Below are 16,356 nucleotides of genomic sequence, written 5' to 3' on the forward strand. Positions count from 1 at the left end.
AATAATAAATGACTCAAAATCTCTCACAGATCTCAGACAAATCACTAAAAGTCCTAGTATTTGTGATTTGTCAGAATAATAAAAAAAGCATTTGCTAAGAACATAAGCATTCAAATACTGTAAATGTTGAATGTGAAAGCAAGTTAAATCAGTTTAAAATCTGTGGTGAAGTGCTGAAATGTGTGACGACTGTTGTGGTTGTGTTTATTTTTGTGTCTGTGACTACAGGGATATGCAGCTGCACTGGATGACCCCGAGCTGATCTACCTGATCCCACCGTCTTTGGAAAACAAGAAGGAAGTACTCTTCGGCAATCTGCCAGAAATCTACGAATTTCACCAGAAGTAAGGAAACTGATTTTCTGACCCATGTTGGGATATCCATCTTAAGGGCGTGATATTTGATTTCCAGCTGGTCAGAGCAAGTCATTAGTTGGTGCAAACCAGCTGGTAGCTGACGTGTTGCTTGTCCAAGATGATCTGCCAGCTTGAACCCGAAACCAGCTGCCATGTTCCAAAACACAGCTAACAGCTCGAGCTGGATTTTCCAGCACCCCTTTCCATGTGCCAACCCCTCCCCCAATATGCTCCCACATTCCTGGAATGACTCTCAGGACAACTGGTTAGGTTAGTTTCTTTTCTTGAGGTTAAACTCCACACCCATTGAAGGAATTAGTTTTTACCACACTTTTTTTTTGTATATAATGAGTGAAAGAGAAACAACAAAGAGTCTGGGTTGGGGGTAGGGGCTTGTGATATTGGATTGTAAAGTCATTGTTGCTAATAATCCATAGGGGTTACCAGGTCCGTTGTTCTGCTGGCCTCACGTTAGCGATTATTCTTCTAGAGTTCATTGTCTCCTACATGGCATTGAGTTACTGCGAACTTCAGGGATGACAATAACATCCCCCTGAGCTGTGTGTGTGCCTCTCCATATGCCATTTCCCAGCACCTGTTTCTACTGCGTCAATCAGGTGGAAATAAACATGGCACAGCATTGCCCATCATAGCTGTAGCCTTGGTTTTGTGCTTTTACAGACACTGAAACACAAGCCTGTCATCATGCCAGTAATGAAAAGTCAGACTTCTCCAAAGGCTTTTGTCTTTGTTGTTGATATTGGATGTTCTGTGTTAATTTGTTTGACAGGGATGAAACGCATATAGGTTTTGCTTAAATAATCATACAAAGGACAACAGAGGGATAGTTCACCCAAAAATGAAAATTCGGTCATTATTTATTCATCCCGTGTCGTTTCCTACCTTTCTGATTTTTTTATTTTGTGCAAAATAATGTTAATGCTATTCTTTCCCATACAATGAAAGTGAATGGTGACCAAAAATGAGTATATATATTATATTATATTATATTATATTATATTATATTATATTATATTATATTATATTATGCCTATATATATTTATTATTTTTTTCTTGTTTGATGTGGCAGTTTTCCAAGCACAACACAGTGAGATGAAAAAAGTAATCATTTTTATGTGCTTGTCACAAGCTTAAAGTGTCCAATAACCTGCAAAGGGCATAATTAGTCATAATAAAAATTAATTAACATAATTAAAATAAAAACAAAAACAAAAATCATGTCTTTTTTAACCTGCCTTTCAAAAACTAAACAAATATTACAGAGAAAATGTTTATAACATCCACCTGTTTACGTCCACTTAAGCCATAACTGACTGCATTTACGTGAGATACTCCACACGATGAACTACAGTATGTGTGCATTTGACCATTCAGGCGCAAGGAGAACTGATCGCGCACTGTCTGAGAGAACTGAGATCTCACACAACAAAGAGAGAAAGCGTGCAAGAGGCTTCTGGTCTGTGTCATTCAGCGTGATTCCACCTATGTGTTCGCAATGTGTGTGTTGTCATCATTAATTTTTAAGTATTTCCACACCTCTGAGGCTGACACTGTTTCTGCTGCTGCCGCCGGTGTCTCTGTGCACGGATATTTCTGTCAGGTATCGGTCTTTGGTATTGGGGGTATTTTTACGAGTACAAGTACATGAGCTTGGTATCGGCCCGATACCAATACTGGTATCAGGTGTCGGTGCATCCCTGATTATATTATCTACTTTTATGGTGCTTCTTTGTGATTTTTTTGGAGCAGTGAGAACTTTCTGCCTTCATTGCTTTTCATTGAAAGAAAAAGCCTTTAATGCATTTAGAAAAACATGAGGGAGTGCTCTTTTTCTACCCATCTCAGTTTCCCTGCCAGTTGACCGCTCAAATCCATTAGCTTCTTTATTTTGTTTCTGTACTCATTTTTTCCATCTGTTGTTTTGACAGGACGTTTCTTAAAGAGCTGGAAAATTCTGCAGAAAAGCCAGAGTTGGTAGGAATATGCTTTTTGAAGCGGGTGAGTGACATCATGGAAATGTGGTTTGAGATACAGTACAACTACAAGTATGTGAAATGAGATCTTAACGCTTGACATTTGCTGTCTTACAGAAAGAAGAGTTACAGATTTATGAGAAATATTGCCAGAATAAGCCACGCTCTGAGGCTCTGTGGCGGCAGTGTGGGGACAGTATGTTCTTTCAGGTGATGCCTACTGTATATGTACATCATTCAAAAGTTTGGGGTCGGAAAGATTTTCCCCAAAAAAGTACAAAAATTATAGTTATACAATGTGTGAGTGAAGTCAGTAAAGGCCCGTTCACACCAAGAACGATAACTATAAAGATAATTATAACGACAAAAATATTTTTGCGTCCACACCAATGAACAATAACGGTCTGTTCATTTTAAGCTCATGCGCTGCAGTGTGTACAACATGTTTTTGCAGTTCTTGTTGCATTTACGTGGCTTTAACCAGCAGATGTCCTCAGCATGCTATGTTTCAAGTCAATAGCTAGTGTAATCGGTCTAATCTAACAGTGAATTTAAGTCAATATAGAGGAATAAAAACGCCTAGTCTTTCTATTTGCAACTTCAAAGGAAGCAAGAGAATGTTGTCGAAACTAGCGCTGGATACCTGAGGTCATTTTATGGTACACTGTTTGCTAGCCTAGCATAGGCTAATGATCTCATCGTTAATACTTCCCACTATTAATTCCGAGGGTATGACCGATTGTTTTCCATTTATCCATTTTCTTTAAAATATTTTCTTTAAAGGGCATTTTCTGGACCTTGGCGATTACCTTCTCCACAATACTGTCTGCCATTTTAAATATGCGATCCCTTAAAGGTGCAATATGTAAGATTTTTGCAGTAAAATATCCAAAAACCACTAGGCCAGTGTTATATATTTTGTTCACTTGAGTACTTATAATATCCCAAATGTTTGTAACTATTTGTAAATCGTGAGAAAATTGCAATTTTAACTAAGGCTAAAATTGTGGAGTCGCCTGCAAATTGCGTCATACCATAATTTTCTTCATCATACAGTACGTTTAAAATTAAATGCATGCCATTTATCAACACAAGCCATCCAGCATTTAATATGTTCTAAAATCGATCTATCTTACTGCAGTGTGCAAAAAAGTGTCTCACAGCAGTAATAACATTTAGTAACGTTATAACATTTTCAACACACTCAAATGTATCTAATGTGATAAACAGAGCTGCGTTACGTCATACTCATGACCAGAAAAGCGGAAGTGTGTTATAATAAAACTTCCGCTGCTCGTGAGGTGTGTGTTGCGCAATCGCTCCAGCGGCCTTGTTCAGCTCCCTCAACACTCGGTCCTGCTCTGCTTCATACTACAGTAATGTTAATAATCGCATCCATGAACATGATCTCAAACTTCATCAAGCTACGCCTTTGTTTTGAAAAGGCCTCTAGCGACCTCTAGCGGACAGAAAATTCTACATACTGCACCTTTAAATTAGAATGGATTCTGATTGGCTGTCAGTGTTTTATCGATCAACAGCTGGAAAAAAAAATCGTTCTGAAAGTAATCCCAATGATATCGTTCCTCTGTATCCTCATGCGGTGTGGACAGTGCTATTCGTTTATACTTAGAACGATTTTTAAAACTATATCTGTATCGTTATCTTTATAGTCATTATTCTTGGTGTGAACGGTAAGTTTTAGTCCAATGCGATAACATTAAACCAACATTTAGGAAAATTTAAAATGGACACAAACACAACATAAGGGTTTTTTTTTTTTTAATATAGGAGTGTCAGAAAAGGTTGGACCACAAGCTTTCTTTAGATGCGTATCTGCTAAAGCCTGTGCAGAGAATCACCAAGTACCAACTGATGTTAAAGGTAAGTCTTTCAATCTTATACTAGTTTGTTTGTATATTAAGGTGATGACCTCTCAATTGTCTTTTACTGTTCTTAAAGGTGCCCTAGAATTAAAAAATGAATTTACCTTGGCATAGTTGAATAACAAGAGTTCAGTACATGGAAATGACATACAGTGAGTCTCAAACACCATTGTTTCCTCCTTCTTATGTAAATCTCATTTGTTTAAAAGACCTCCGAAGAACAGGCGAATCTCAACATAACACCGGCTGTTACGTAACAGTCGGGATCATTAATATGTATGACCCCAATATTTGCATATGCCAGCCCATGATCAAGGCATTAGACAAGCCAGTATTAACGTCTGGATCTGTGCACAGCTGAATCATCAGACTAGGAAAGCAAGCAAGAACAATAGCGAAAAATGGCAGATGGAGCAATAATAACTGACATGATCCATGATATCATGATATTTTTAGTGATATTTGTAAATTGTCTTTCTAAATGTTTCGTTAGCATGTTGCTAATGTAAATGTGGTTAAAGTTACCATCGTTTATTACTGTATTCACGGAGACAAGACTGTCGTTATTTTCATTTTTTAAACACTTGCAGTCTGTATAATTCATAAACACAACCTCATTCTTTATAAATCTCTCCAACAGTGTGTAATGTTAGCTTTAGCCACGGAGCACTATCAAACTCATTCAGAATCAAATGTAAACATCCAAATAAACACTGTACTTACACGATTAGACATGTTGCATGACGAACACTTTGTAAAGATCCATCTTGAGGGTTATATTAGCTGTGTGAACTTTGTTTATGCACTGTTTTATAGTCGAGAGCTCGGGGGCGGGGGGCAGGAGAATTTAAAGGGGCCGCAGCCTGAATCGCCGCATATTTAATGATGCCCCAAAATAGGCAGTTAAAAAAATGAATAAAAAAAATCTATGGGGTATTTTGAGCTGAAACTTCACAGACAAATTCAGGGGACACCTTATACTTATATTACATCTTTTAAAAAGACGTTCTGCGGCACCTTTAAACTAATACACTAACACTGAACTTTTAGCTATTTTACATGTAAAATGAGACTGATTAATCCTTTTATGAAGCTATTTTCCTTCAGGGGACCACAAAAGGCACAATACTGGATATGGGGATTATATGAGTTTTGATAGTTATATCTCTGAACCTGTTTTTTTAATCTGCTCATTTTACAGGAGATGCTGAAGTGCAGTAAGAACTCAGAGGGCACCGCTGAGCTGGAGGAAGCTCTGGCCACAATGCTAGACATCATCAAATCAGTCAATGACTCCATGCATCAGATCGCCATCACTGGTTTTGAGGTTTTTGCACATTAGATTATTTTTATTTCAACAGTTTACATGTTAAGCAGATATAGTATGTGAAGGTCAATATGTGGTCATTATGAAGCCTCTTTTGTGTGTGTGCTAATGTAAATCCGGTGTGTGATTTTGTTTGTGCCTGTTATATGCTTGTGTCTTTCAGGGCAATCTGAATGATTTGGGAAAACTGCTCATGCAGGGCTCGTTTAACGTTTGGACAGACCATAAGAAAGGTCACAGTAAAGTGAAGGACTTGGCACGCTTCAAACCCATGCAGAGACATCTCTTTCTGTACCATAAAATCCTTTTGTTCTGCAAGAAACGTGAGGAGACGTCTGATGGTCATGAGAAATCCCCTTCCTACAGTTTCAAGCACTCATTAAAGGTGGGACAGACACCATCACTGACTGCAAAGTATCTGCATCTCAAAGACAAAGTAGCAAAATGGTTTACATCTGGCTGTACAGAATGAGCCTTATTTACTCTGAAGGCATTTTTGCTTTATGTTTTGTAGTAACTTCCTATTTTCTGTAATGTGTTACCTCAAGATAGATCAGTGGTTAAAGATACATGTTAACTTAATTAATTAGTAATGGGAAAAATAACGCATAATTATTATAAATAATAATTCAGTAATAATTCGGTATTCAGCAGGCAAATAATTATTAAAAATAACGCAAAATTATTAACGCACCCACCCAGCCCTAAACCTACGTAGTTCATCTTACTTTTCATAATATTGATTGGTGACGAACATGAAGCAGGGCAACAACTCACTGCGTAATGGAGCCTATATGCAGTTATATGTTCCTAAAATTCCAGAAATAAGTGCAAAAATGACTCTGTATGAGTTTTTGTCTAATATTTATTTCATAATATAGTTAAGCAATATCACAAGAGTAACAAGCGCAATAGCCTATCACACGATGTCACATGCTGTTTTTGTCCCAAATAGCACGAGTGCAAATGTGATATTGGTTTTATATAACAGTTCAATAAATAACAAGTAAATATTGTATTATATATGCTATTTTAGACACAATATTTTCTGCTTTTGCTCAGTTTTGCAAATGAAAAAATACCAATAAAGCCAGAGCAGAACTGTTGTACATCCCTGAACAACACACAGCTTTGATTCGTTTCTGAATGTATCCGCATTTTGAGCGAATCAATCTAAGTAGAACCAATGATTCAATGGCCCATTCATAAAGAGAGCCATTTACGTCATTCCTGAATGAATCAGCCGTTTGAACGAATCGAATGAATGAATGAATGACTCAATGACTTACTCGTGTGTGTATATATATATATATATATATATATATATATATATATATGAAAGAACAATTAAAGGTATAGTTCACCCAAAAATGAAAGTTGTCATCATTCACTCTCATGCCGTTGAAGCCTAAAACTTTATCTGTAATAAATTTAATGTTGAATCAAATAAAAAATTTTTTTTTCTAAAGCTACTTTTTGAAATGTCTAATTGATGGTTTTATTTGATGTGCGATTAATTTGAATAATTAATCACCATATTGTGTACATTTTTTATAATATTTTTAAAATTTATAATACATTCTGTAGATAGTACGGAAGAGGATTAGGGCCAAGCAATAATAAAAAAATAAAACCATCTCGAGATTAAAGTTGTTAAATTTAGAGAAAAAAACTCGTTAAATTTCGAGAAAAAAAGATGAGATAAAATGTTGAGAATAAACTCGTTAAATTACGAGAAAAAAACTTGTTAAATTTCGAGATAAAAGTTGAGATAAAATGTTGAGAATAAAGTCATTAAATTATGAGAAAAAAGTCGGTAAATTACGAGAACAAATTCGTTAAATTACGAATTTGTTCTTATAATTTAACGACTTTTTTCTCGTAATTTAATTACTTTATTCTCATAATTTAATGACTTTATTCTCAACATTTTATCTCGACTTTTTTATCGAAATTTAAAATTTTTCTTATAATTTAACAAATTTGTTCTCATAATTTAACGACTTTTTTCTCGTAATTTAATGACTTTATTCTCAAAATTTTATCTCGACTTTTTTCTTGAAATTTAACGAGTTTTTTCTCGTAATTTAATGAGTTTATTCTCAACATTTTATTTCGACTTTTTTCTCGAAATTTAACGAGTTTTTTCTCGAAATTTAACAACTTTAATCTCGAGATGGTTTTATTTTTTTTATTATTGCTTGGCCCTAATCCTCTTCCGTAAGATAGTGTATATATATATATAATTCAAAAGTTTATTAATTGTACTTTTTTTTTTTTTTTTTTTTTTTTTTTTTACAGTTGATCAGATGAAAAAATGATCAATGTTGTGCTTTTTTCAGATGAGCTCAGTGGGAATCACAGAAAATGTAAAGGGAGACATCAAGAAGTTTGAAATCTGGTACAATGGCCGAGAGGAAGTTTACATCGTTCAGGTACTGACTAATGGCACAGGAACACTGTGACACAAAATTGTGTTTTGAGTATACGCAGTGGGACCCCTGCAGAAAAATCCAGCATTGCTGGTCATCATAAGGTATGATTTGCATTCTGGGAGCAGTATGGGATGATAGTTGCTGGTCTCTAGCATGGGTAGCAGGAGTTCTGGTGGACCAGCTACACCAGCTCAGTTTTGCTTGAGAACAGCATGATTATGGTGGTCCACTACAGCTAGAACAGCACTTTGCCACCTCTAACTAGCATAAACTAGCCTGGATCAATATGAGATTCATGTTGTTTATGCTGGATTTTTCAGCAGGGTAGTCTGTGAAAATGTTTCTGGTGACCAAATGTGAGTCTGTTATTATATTATATGGTGTCTGTTGTGGCTGTGGTTTGTTGTGAATGTTCCTAGGTAATTTGTAGATGCCCTGCCAGCCTTATTGTATTATCTATCCGTGTTGTTGTCGAATGGCATCCTGTTGTTCCATGTCTTGGCCATGAGAGGGAACTGTTGTCCCATAGCAGGAAGGTTCCCACTGTCATAGCATTTGTCTTTTCCTGTATTCTGTCAGGCTCCTTCCATGGAAGTTAAGAACACATGGGTGTCAGAGATCCGCAAAGTCTTAACAAGCCAGCTGGAGGCCTGCCGAGGTATTTCTGAGCAAAAGTTCCTAAACCTCATCACACAACCCTAGTCTGGTCAAAATAAAACTTTAACTAACTTGATGCAAATTATCCAGGAAGAAACATGATCCAACTAACATGTAAAACCAAAATTAACTGTAAACTGACAATGACAAACTTAAATAACCTCAACCTTTAAACTAATATTTTTTTCTTTTTGCATCCTTACCCTGTAAAACCTGTTTATACAGTTTGTGCTTAGAAACCCAAAGAGAGCTGGACCCACTTTATATTAAGTGGTCTTAACTACTATGTACTTACATTTAAATTAATCATTTGATACAATGCACTTATTGTGTACATACATGTTTTTACATTGTACTTATATTTTAAAAACACCTGCATGTAATTACATCTGTAATTAATTTCTGTAATTACATTTATAATTACACTGTTGACCCATCCCTTAACCCTTACCCCTACCCTTAAACCTACCCATACCACCAAAGCTTTCCCTAACCTTACCCGTACCCCACCTCAATAGCAGCAAAAGTGTTTTGCAATTTAATATGAACCCAATAAGTACATTGTACTTATTTTTTGATGTAAGTACATAGTAGTTAAGGCCACTTAATATAAAGTGGGACCAGAGAGCTTGTGATGTGGGTCTGTCTGATAGAGAAGGCATGATGTTATCTGAAGTTTTTAGTTTTCATGGTTATTTAGTAAAGGTAGTGAAGTTGGCATCAAAGACCAAACAAATCCTGAGGTGTTTTCTGTGGTATCACCTGAATACAGTATGTGTACATAGCCTCTGTCTGACCCCCCTCTCTATTATTGAACAGAAGCCAGTCAACTCCATCAGAAGATTACAGAGAACATCTACCATGCTCCCATGAGGTACTTTTTGCAAGTTTGTTTGTGTGTGTAGACTGGGTAAACCCAGCCTGATCCTGCCGACGATTTGATTTCGCCCGGCAACTCAGTCTGGAAACCCGTACATTAATTTCTACTGCTTCTGCTGTTACACTTTTGCGGGAACCAATCACAGACTGGCTTATCCACCTTGCTCGCTATTGGCGGGTATAACACGATGACGATAGAGAAAGCGACAGCAAGCACGACCGTCAATCCAATTCCTTTTAACCTCTCGACGATGCTGAATGACTTCTTTAGTTTAGCAAACAAATCACTCGAGTGGGTGTAAATACCACTCACTTTCATGTTTTTTTTTTTTGCACAACCTGCAAAAATTGCTCGATGCCATTGCTGCTTCTGCAAACCGCTGATCAATGCTACAAACCAATACAAACTAAACCTGTCTGGAGTTTTCACGTCGCTCTGCAAAGTACGTCACCTGTATCGTTGATCTGATTGGTTGAAGGACTATCCAATTGCGTGACTAATGCTCGTTGATCATGCCTCTTGTGCAATAGAAAATACATAGCAAACTCCCCAGACCAATGTTCAATTTTAAATTGAGCTTGGTCTGGTGATAGCCAGACAATTGTGTGTGGTCATATGTACTTAAAAATGTGTGAAATGTCATCACTTAGATAGCAATATTTCAAAACAAATTATGCAAATGTGCAAACAAATGATGCTCAACCTATTTTTATAACCGTTTCAATTTGCTTTTAACTAAATGCCCCCAATGTGGTTTTTAGTGAGTGTACTGTAGACAACTTCCCTTATGTTCACACAGATGTTCTATTTGTGTAACCAAGTACGCACTTTTACAGTATGTACTTAAAGGGATGGCCCATGAAAATTCTGTCATTTACTCACCCTCAAGTCTTTCTTATGTTGAATATAAAGTAAGATATTTTGAAGAATGTTGGTAACCCAACAGTTGCTGGTCCACATTGACTTCCGTAGTATAGAGAGACAAAAAAAAAGAAGAAAAAGAGGACAAACATTCTTCTTTTGTGTTCAGCACAAGAAAGAAATTAATACAGGTTTTAAAACTACTTTCATTTTTGGGTGAACTATCCCTTTAAATCATTCTAATATACTGATTTGGTGCTCAGGAAACATTTCTTATTATCATTGTTGAAAACAGTTCACACACAGTACACACACACACACACACACACACACACAGGTTTGTTTTGCTATCTTAGTGAGGACATTGCATAGACTTCCATTGATTTTATATCAGGTCAGTGATATTTTCTATCACCTAACCCAGCCCCTACTCCTAAACCTACCCATCACAGAAACATTTGCCAATCATTAGATGTAAATAAAAACCTCTTTTGGCTGAGATAAATCTAGTGAGGACCAGTCAATGTCCTCGCTAGTGGGTTGTGAAAGTATTTCACAATACAAGTGAGGACATTTGGTCCTCACAAGTATAGTCAAAACAAGTACACACACACATCTATATATATATATATATATATATATATATATATATATATATATATATATATATATATTATATATAAGTGTGTGTGTGTGTGTGTGCTTATGTATGTGTATGAGGATTAAAAAAATATTTTGCTTGAAAAGTGCTTGTGCTCTCTTTCTTTGAAAAAATGCCACTTGGTTTGCTATTTGGTTATTTTATACAATGACATTCATACATTTTTTTAAGTGTGGTCTAAGTGTTGAAATACTGTATAATACATATGCATATTCTTGTGACATTTGCATATATTTTTCGCCATTGTGTTCAGCTGACTTTGCTTTTATTTACAGATATATGCGCAAAACAGCTCTCCGACAGTCAGACTCTTCTAGTCCTGAAACAGGCTACAGACGTGACACAGGCCCAAATATGCGTCAGAAACGAGGTGAGAGCCCTTATAAATCTCACACCCAAACAGTGTAAACCTACCACTTCCCTAACCAATCACCACTATTCGTCCTACAGAGCCTGCAGCGGTCAACAAGCACTCTGGATTTGTGGTCATTTGTGGAGATAGTCTATTTATCACAGAGTGTTGTCTGTCTTCCTCTTTCCTGCTTACTTTTTAACCATTTAGTGCATTTTCTTTAATTAGGCCATTATCTCTAATCTCTGCTGTAATGGCTGTAAAATTGCCAGTGGGTAATTGGTTACTGGTAAGCACTTCAAAGCTTCATTCCCCTCGGTGAGGTGATTTGAGATCAGCAAAAATGTGGTTAACATCTGCATGAGCGTGATGAATCTTCCAATCTTCGGTTGGTCTGACCTGGACTGCTCCCATGTACCTCACCTGTGTTTGTAGACTGAGGGATGGTTTGGGGTAAATATCGCTCAGTTTGGTCTTACAGTCCTGTCAGGTTGCAGATTTTGAATGAGTAAAGGATTGTGACAGGTGTTTAGTTCCTCTGAGGATAGAAGTCCTCTGTGTGCTGACCTGACAAAACCCAGCCTGGAGGCAGTGCTGTGTTCAGCTGCAGCAGAGGATTACGAGTCTCTGACCTGAGCTGGAGATGTTTTACACTCATAAATCACAGACTGTGGTTACCCCATGTTTTTTTTTTAAAAGCCAGTGCCAATGCAATATCTACATAGCATAATATAATATAATGCAGATATTATACAATCTGTTGACACAAATTAACACTTATTTACTTAGAAATTCTACATATTTTTATATTATCATCTATTTCAATATATACTAAACATATTTGTTATCTGTGGTACTTCAGGCTGTAGAGAAAAAGTATTGTGCTATTAATGTGCTACTAATACTCTGGGAAATCCAAAATATGGATGAGTTACACTGCCATTCAAAAACCTTGGTGTTAAGCTTATGCTCACCAAGACAAAAGCATTTATTGGATAAAAAATACAGTAAAAACAGTAATACTGTGAAATATTATTACAATTTAAAATAATTTTAATATATTCAAAATGTAATTTATTCCTATGATGGTAAAGCTGAATTTTCAGCATCATTATTCCAGTCTTCAGTGTCACTAACAAACTAATGCTGAAAACAGTTGATTTGCTTCTTTATATATGTTTGTGGGAACTGTGATGTTTTTTTTTAAAATCAGGATTAAATGAATAGAAAGTTCAAAAGAACAGCATTTATTTGAAATAGAAATCTTTTGTAATATTAAATGTCTCTTTTGATCAATTTAATTTATCCTTGCTGAATAAAAGTATTAAAGGTGCCCTAGAACCCCTTTTCAAAAGATGTAATATAAGTCTAAAGGCCAATTCACACCGCACCGACAAACGCCAACGAACAAGTTGGCCGTTGGATTTAGAATTCCATGAGAAAAAACTGTCATGTTCACACCGCCCCAACAAACACCGACCAACGAGTGACGTCTGACTGGGAAAATTCCACAACTACACAAGTAACCATGTTAACAATATGTCAGGTTAGTTTACTATATTAATAATATAGTATCATATATATTTTCATTGTATTAAAGTATTGAGGCAAAACAAAAATACTAACCTGAAATCCGAAGCGCTGTAGCCATCGATCTGATCGTAACCTATTGCGCTGCGGTTGGTATACCGGTTTTTAAACTTTTTTTAGCGCGACCCTTTTTATTAACGAGACCCATAAGCATATACAACCATGTAGCTAAACAAGTCAAAACGAATTATTAAAAAACAAAACTGAAGGTAAACCTGCGTTGCTCTCATGGTGGTTATAACGTTACCTCTCTCTTTCGGTGAAGTGGAGCAGCTGCTCTTGCTGAATGGCACGGACTGCACTATGGACTATTGTACCTTTTGTATATATATATATATATTTTAACTGTATTTTATTTTTTATAACGAACAAGCTGCGATGTCACGTTTCCAGTGCTTTGTTGTGTGTGCGAGAGGCGCGGGCGCGATCAAATAGCTGTCTTTGCAGGGGACTTCCCTCATCGTCATGGCAACGGTTCGTTAACAGGTCAGATTACGTCAGAGTTGGTTGCCGTCTGTTAGAAAACTGTTCACACCGCGCAGACATTCCACGACCCTACAAACGCCGATTAAACATGTTCAGTCGGGTGAAAACCAACTCCGACCAACGCCAACAACGGCCAACAACGGCCAACAAATGCCAACAGGGGTATCACACCAAACCAACAAACTCCAACAGACGAGTTTGTTGGCGTTTGTTGGCCGTCGTCGGGGCGGTGTGAATTGGCCTTAAGGTGTCCCCTGAACGTGTCTGTGAAGTTTCAGCTCAAAATACCCCATAGATTTTTTTTTAATTAATTTTTTTAACTGCCTATTTTGAGCCATTATTACATATTCACAGATTAAGTGTGCGGCCCCTTTAAATCTCCGGCTCCCTGCCCCCACGAGCTCTCAACTGCCTTAAACAGCAGAAATTTGGGATTAGATTCCTGTGAGTATAGTATTTATTTGGATGTTTACATTTGATTCTGAATGAGTTTGAGGCTATGCTCCGTGGCTAATGGGCTAATGCTACACTGTTGAGAGATTTATAAAGAATGAAGTTGTGTTTATGCATTATACAGACTGCAAGTGTTTAAAAATGAAAATAGCGACGGCTCTTGTCTCCGTGAGTACAGTAAGAAACGATGGTAACTTTAACCACATTTTACAGTACATTATCAACATGCTAACGAAACATTTAGAAAGACAATTTACAAATATCACTAAAAATATCATGATATCATGGATCATGTCAGTTATTATCGCTCCATCTGATATTTTTTGCTATTGTCCTTGCTTGCTTACCTAGTCTGATGATTCATCTGTGCACATCCAGACGTTTTGCCCTTGTCTAATGCCTTGAACATGAGCTGGCATATGCAAATATTGGGGGCGTACATATTAATGATCCCGACTGTTACGTAACAGTCGGTGTTATGTTGAGATTCACCTGTTTTCCAGAGGTCTTTTAAACAAATGAGATTTATATAAGAAGGAGGAAGCAATGGTGTTTGAGACTCACTGTATGTCATTTCCATGTACTGAACTCTTGTTATTTAACTATGCCAAGTTAAATTCAATTTTTCATTCGATGGCACCTTTAAATAATATACTTGGGGGGTCTTATTGACTCTTGACTCTTATAGACTTTGAAATGGTAGTGCATATGGTTTAGTTTAGTTGTATTTTGGCCAAAAATTTTGGATTAGTCATGAAACCAATGTTTTTTTAAAACATTTTTTTTTTTTTTAATTTTAAGCCCATATTGATCATTTTACATAAAATATGTGTCTTCTGCTGTATGTTTGTGTACAGTATGGTGTGATTTATGCATGATGAATGAGATCCTGAATCTTGATTTGTTTCCATGGAGGTCAAATACCTTTGACAAAGCTATTGGTTATCTACAATGTGTTGCGTTGAATTATTCACTTAACTAGTTCACTTTAAAATGAAAATGACCCCAAGCTTTACTCACCCTCAAGCCATTGTAGGTGTATATGACTTTCTTCTTTCTGATGAACACAATTGGATAAATATTATTAAATATCCTGTTGCATCTAAGTTTTATAATGGCAGTGAGCGAGATCAATGAGTATGAGCTGAAGAAAGTGTTTCCATCCACATCCATAACCCCCCGGAGCCATGTGGAGTGTGTTTATGATGGATGGATGTGGATGGAAACACTTTCTTCAGCTCATACTCATTGGTATTGCTCACTGCCATTATAAAGCTCGGATGCATCAGGATATTTATTAATATTTCTCCGATTGTGTTCGTCTGAAAGAAGAAAGTCATATACACCTTGGGTATACCTTGAGGGTGAGTAAAGCTTGGGGTAATTTTTATTTGAAAGTGAACTAATCCTTTTATAAGCTTTTTGTTTGCAATTAAAAGATATATGCTTTTGTATGTAGGAGGAGACGTAACACCCAATATCACCAGAAAAGGGTTAGACAGCATATTTGGGGTGAAAGTTTTTTTATTTCATGACAGATACTTCTTGCTCTCGTTTCCCTGCTGTTAACCTCGCATTTCCTACCTGCTGCTTTCACCGCAGTCCTCTCCTCCTCTCCTCTCATAGCTGACGCTTCAGCCAGCCTCGGCTCAGAGCGATCTGCTCTTGCTAGAAAGCGTTTCACCTTACAGGGCCTGTCAAACCGCAGGTCTCTTCCCGCAGGTAATGGCACAGCATCATGGCTCATCTCTGTTTGGACTCATCTGTCATCTCATTTTGATGTGTGCCTGTTGTCCCCGTTGTTAAAATTCATTGTCATCACTCTCTGTCAGCTGTCTCTGAGATCACTTATTGCCTTTTTTCTGAAGTGAGTGACTTCTGAAAGGAATGTGGGAACCTCAAGAGCTTTGTCATCGTAGAACGTTCAAATTCTCAGAGGAATCTGAATTGTGTGCAAAGCAGGTCAGCCTCTGCTGAAGACAACAGAAGAACTCAGATACTTTAAGCTCAAGCAGACGTCATAGTGTAGTGTTACACTGAGCTTACACTATTCTCTTGACATTTTCAAAACAGTGTTGGCATTTTTGAGTAGGACGTTTCTAATTCATAGGTGCTATTGACTTGAATTGTGAATCTGTCTATCTATCTATCTATCTATCTATCTATCTATCTATCTGTCTATCTGTCTGTCTGTCTGTCTGTCTATCTATCGATCTATCTATCTATCTGTCTGTCTATCTATCTGTGTCCGTCTGTCTTTCTATTTCTATCTATCTATCTATCTGTCTATCTGTCTGTCTGTCTATCGATTCTATCTATCTGTCTGTCTATCTATCTGTGTCCGTCTGTCTTTCTATCTATCTATCTATCTATCTATCTATCTATCTATCTATCTATCTATCTGTCTGTATATCTAT

At 36.8% G+C, this 16,356-nt stretch overlaps 1 protein-coding gene across 10 annotated transcripts in view; it reads left to right on the forward strand.

Annotated features, from left to right (window-relative positions):
- mcf2l2 (MCF.2 cell line derived transforming sequence-like 2) overlaps positions 1-16,356 on the forward strand; it is a 115,351-nt gene that overhangs the window by 78,498 nt on the left and 20,497 nt on the right. For 6 of the 10 annotated variants that reach the window (XM_048172143.1, XM_048172145.1, XM_048172152.1 and 3 more), the window contains 11 exons: positions 229-344; positions 2,307-2,376; positions 2,469-2,561; positions 4,143-4,235; positions 5,439-5,564; positions 5,728-5,949; positions 7,907-7,999; positions 8,579-8,657; positions 9,476-9,530; positions 11,334-11,428; positions 15,566-15,661. In XM_048172143.1, coding sequence (XP_048028100.1) covers positions 229-344; positions 2,307-2,376; positions 2,469-2,561; positions 4,143-4,235; positions 5,439-5,564; positions 5,728-5,949; positions 7,907-7,999; positions 8,579-8,657; positions 9,476-9,530; positions 11,334-11,428; positions 15,566-15,661 — 1,138 coding nt within the window. Of the gene's footprint in view, positions 1-228; positions 345-2,306; positions 2,377-2,468; positions 2,562-4,142; positions 4,236-5,438; positions 5,565-5,727; positions 5,950-7,906; positions 8,000-8,578; positions 8,658-9,475; positions 9,531-11,333; positions 11,429-11,508; positions 12,674-15,565; positions 15,662-16,356 lie in introns of those variants that run through there. The other 4 variants (XM_048172148.1, XM_048172149.1, XM_048172151.1 and 1 more) reach the window with 2 other exon arrangements.

The sequence above is a fragment of the Megalobrama amblycephala genome, linkage group LG21 (genome assembly GCF_018812025.1).
Source record: "Megalobrama amblycephala isolate DHTTF-2021 linkage group LG21, ASM1881202v1, whole genome shotgun sequence".
Lineage (NCBI taxonomy): Eukaryota > Metazoa > Chordata > Actinopteri > Cypriniformes > Xenocyprididae > Megalobrama > Megalobrama amblycephala.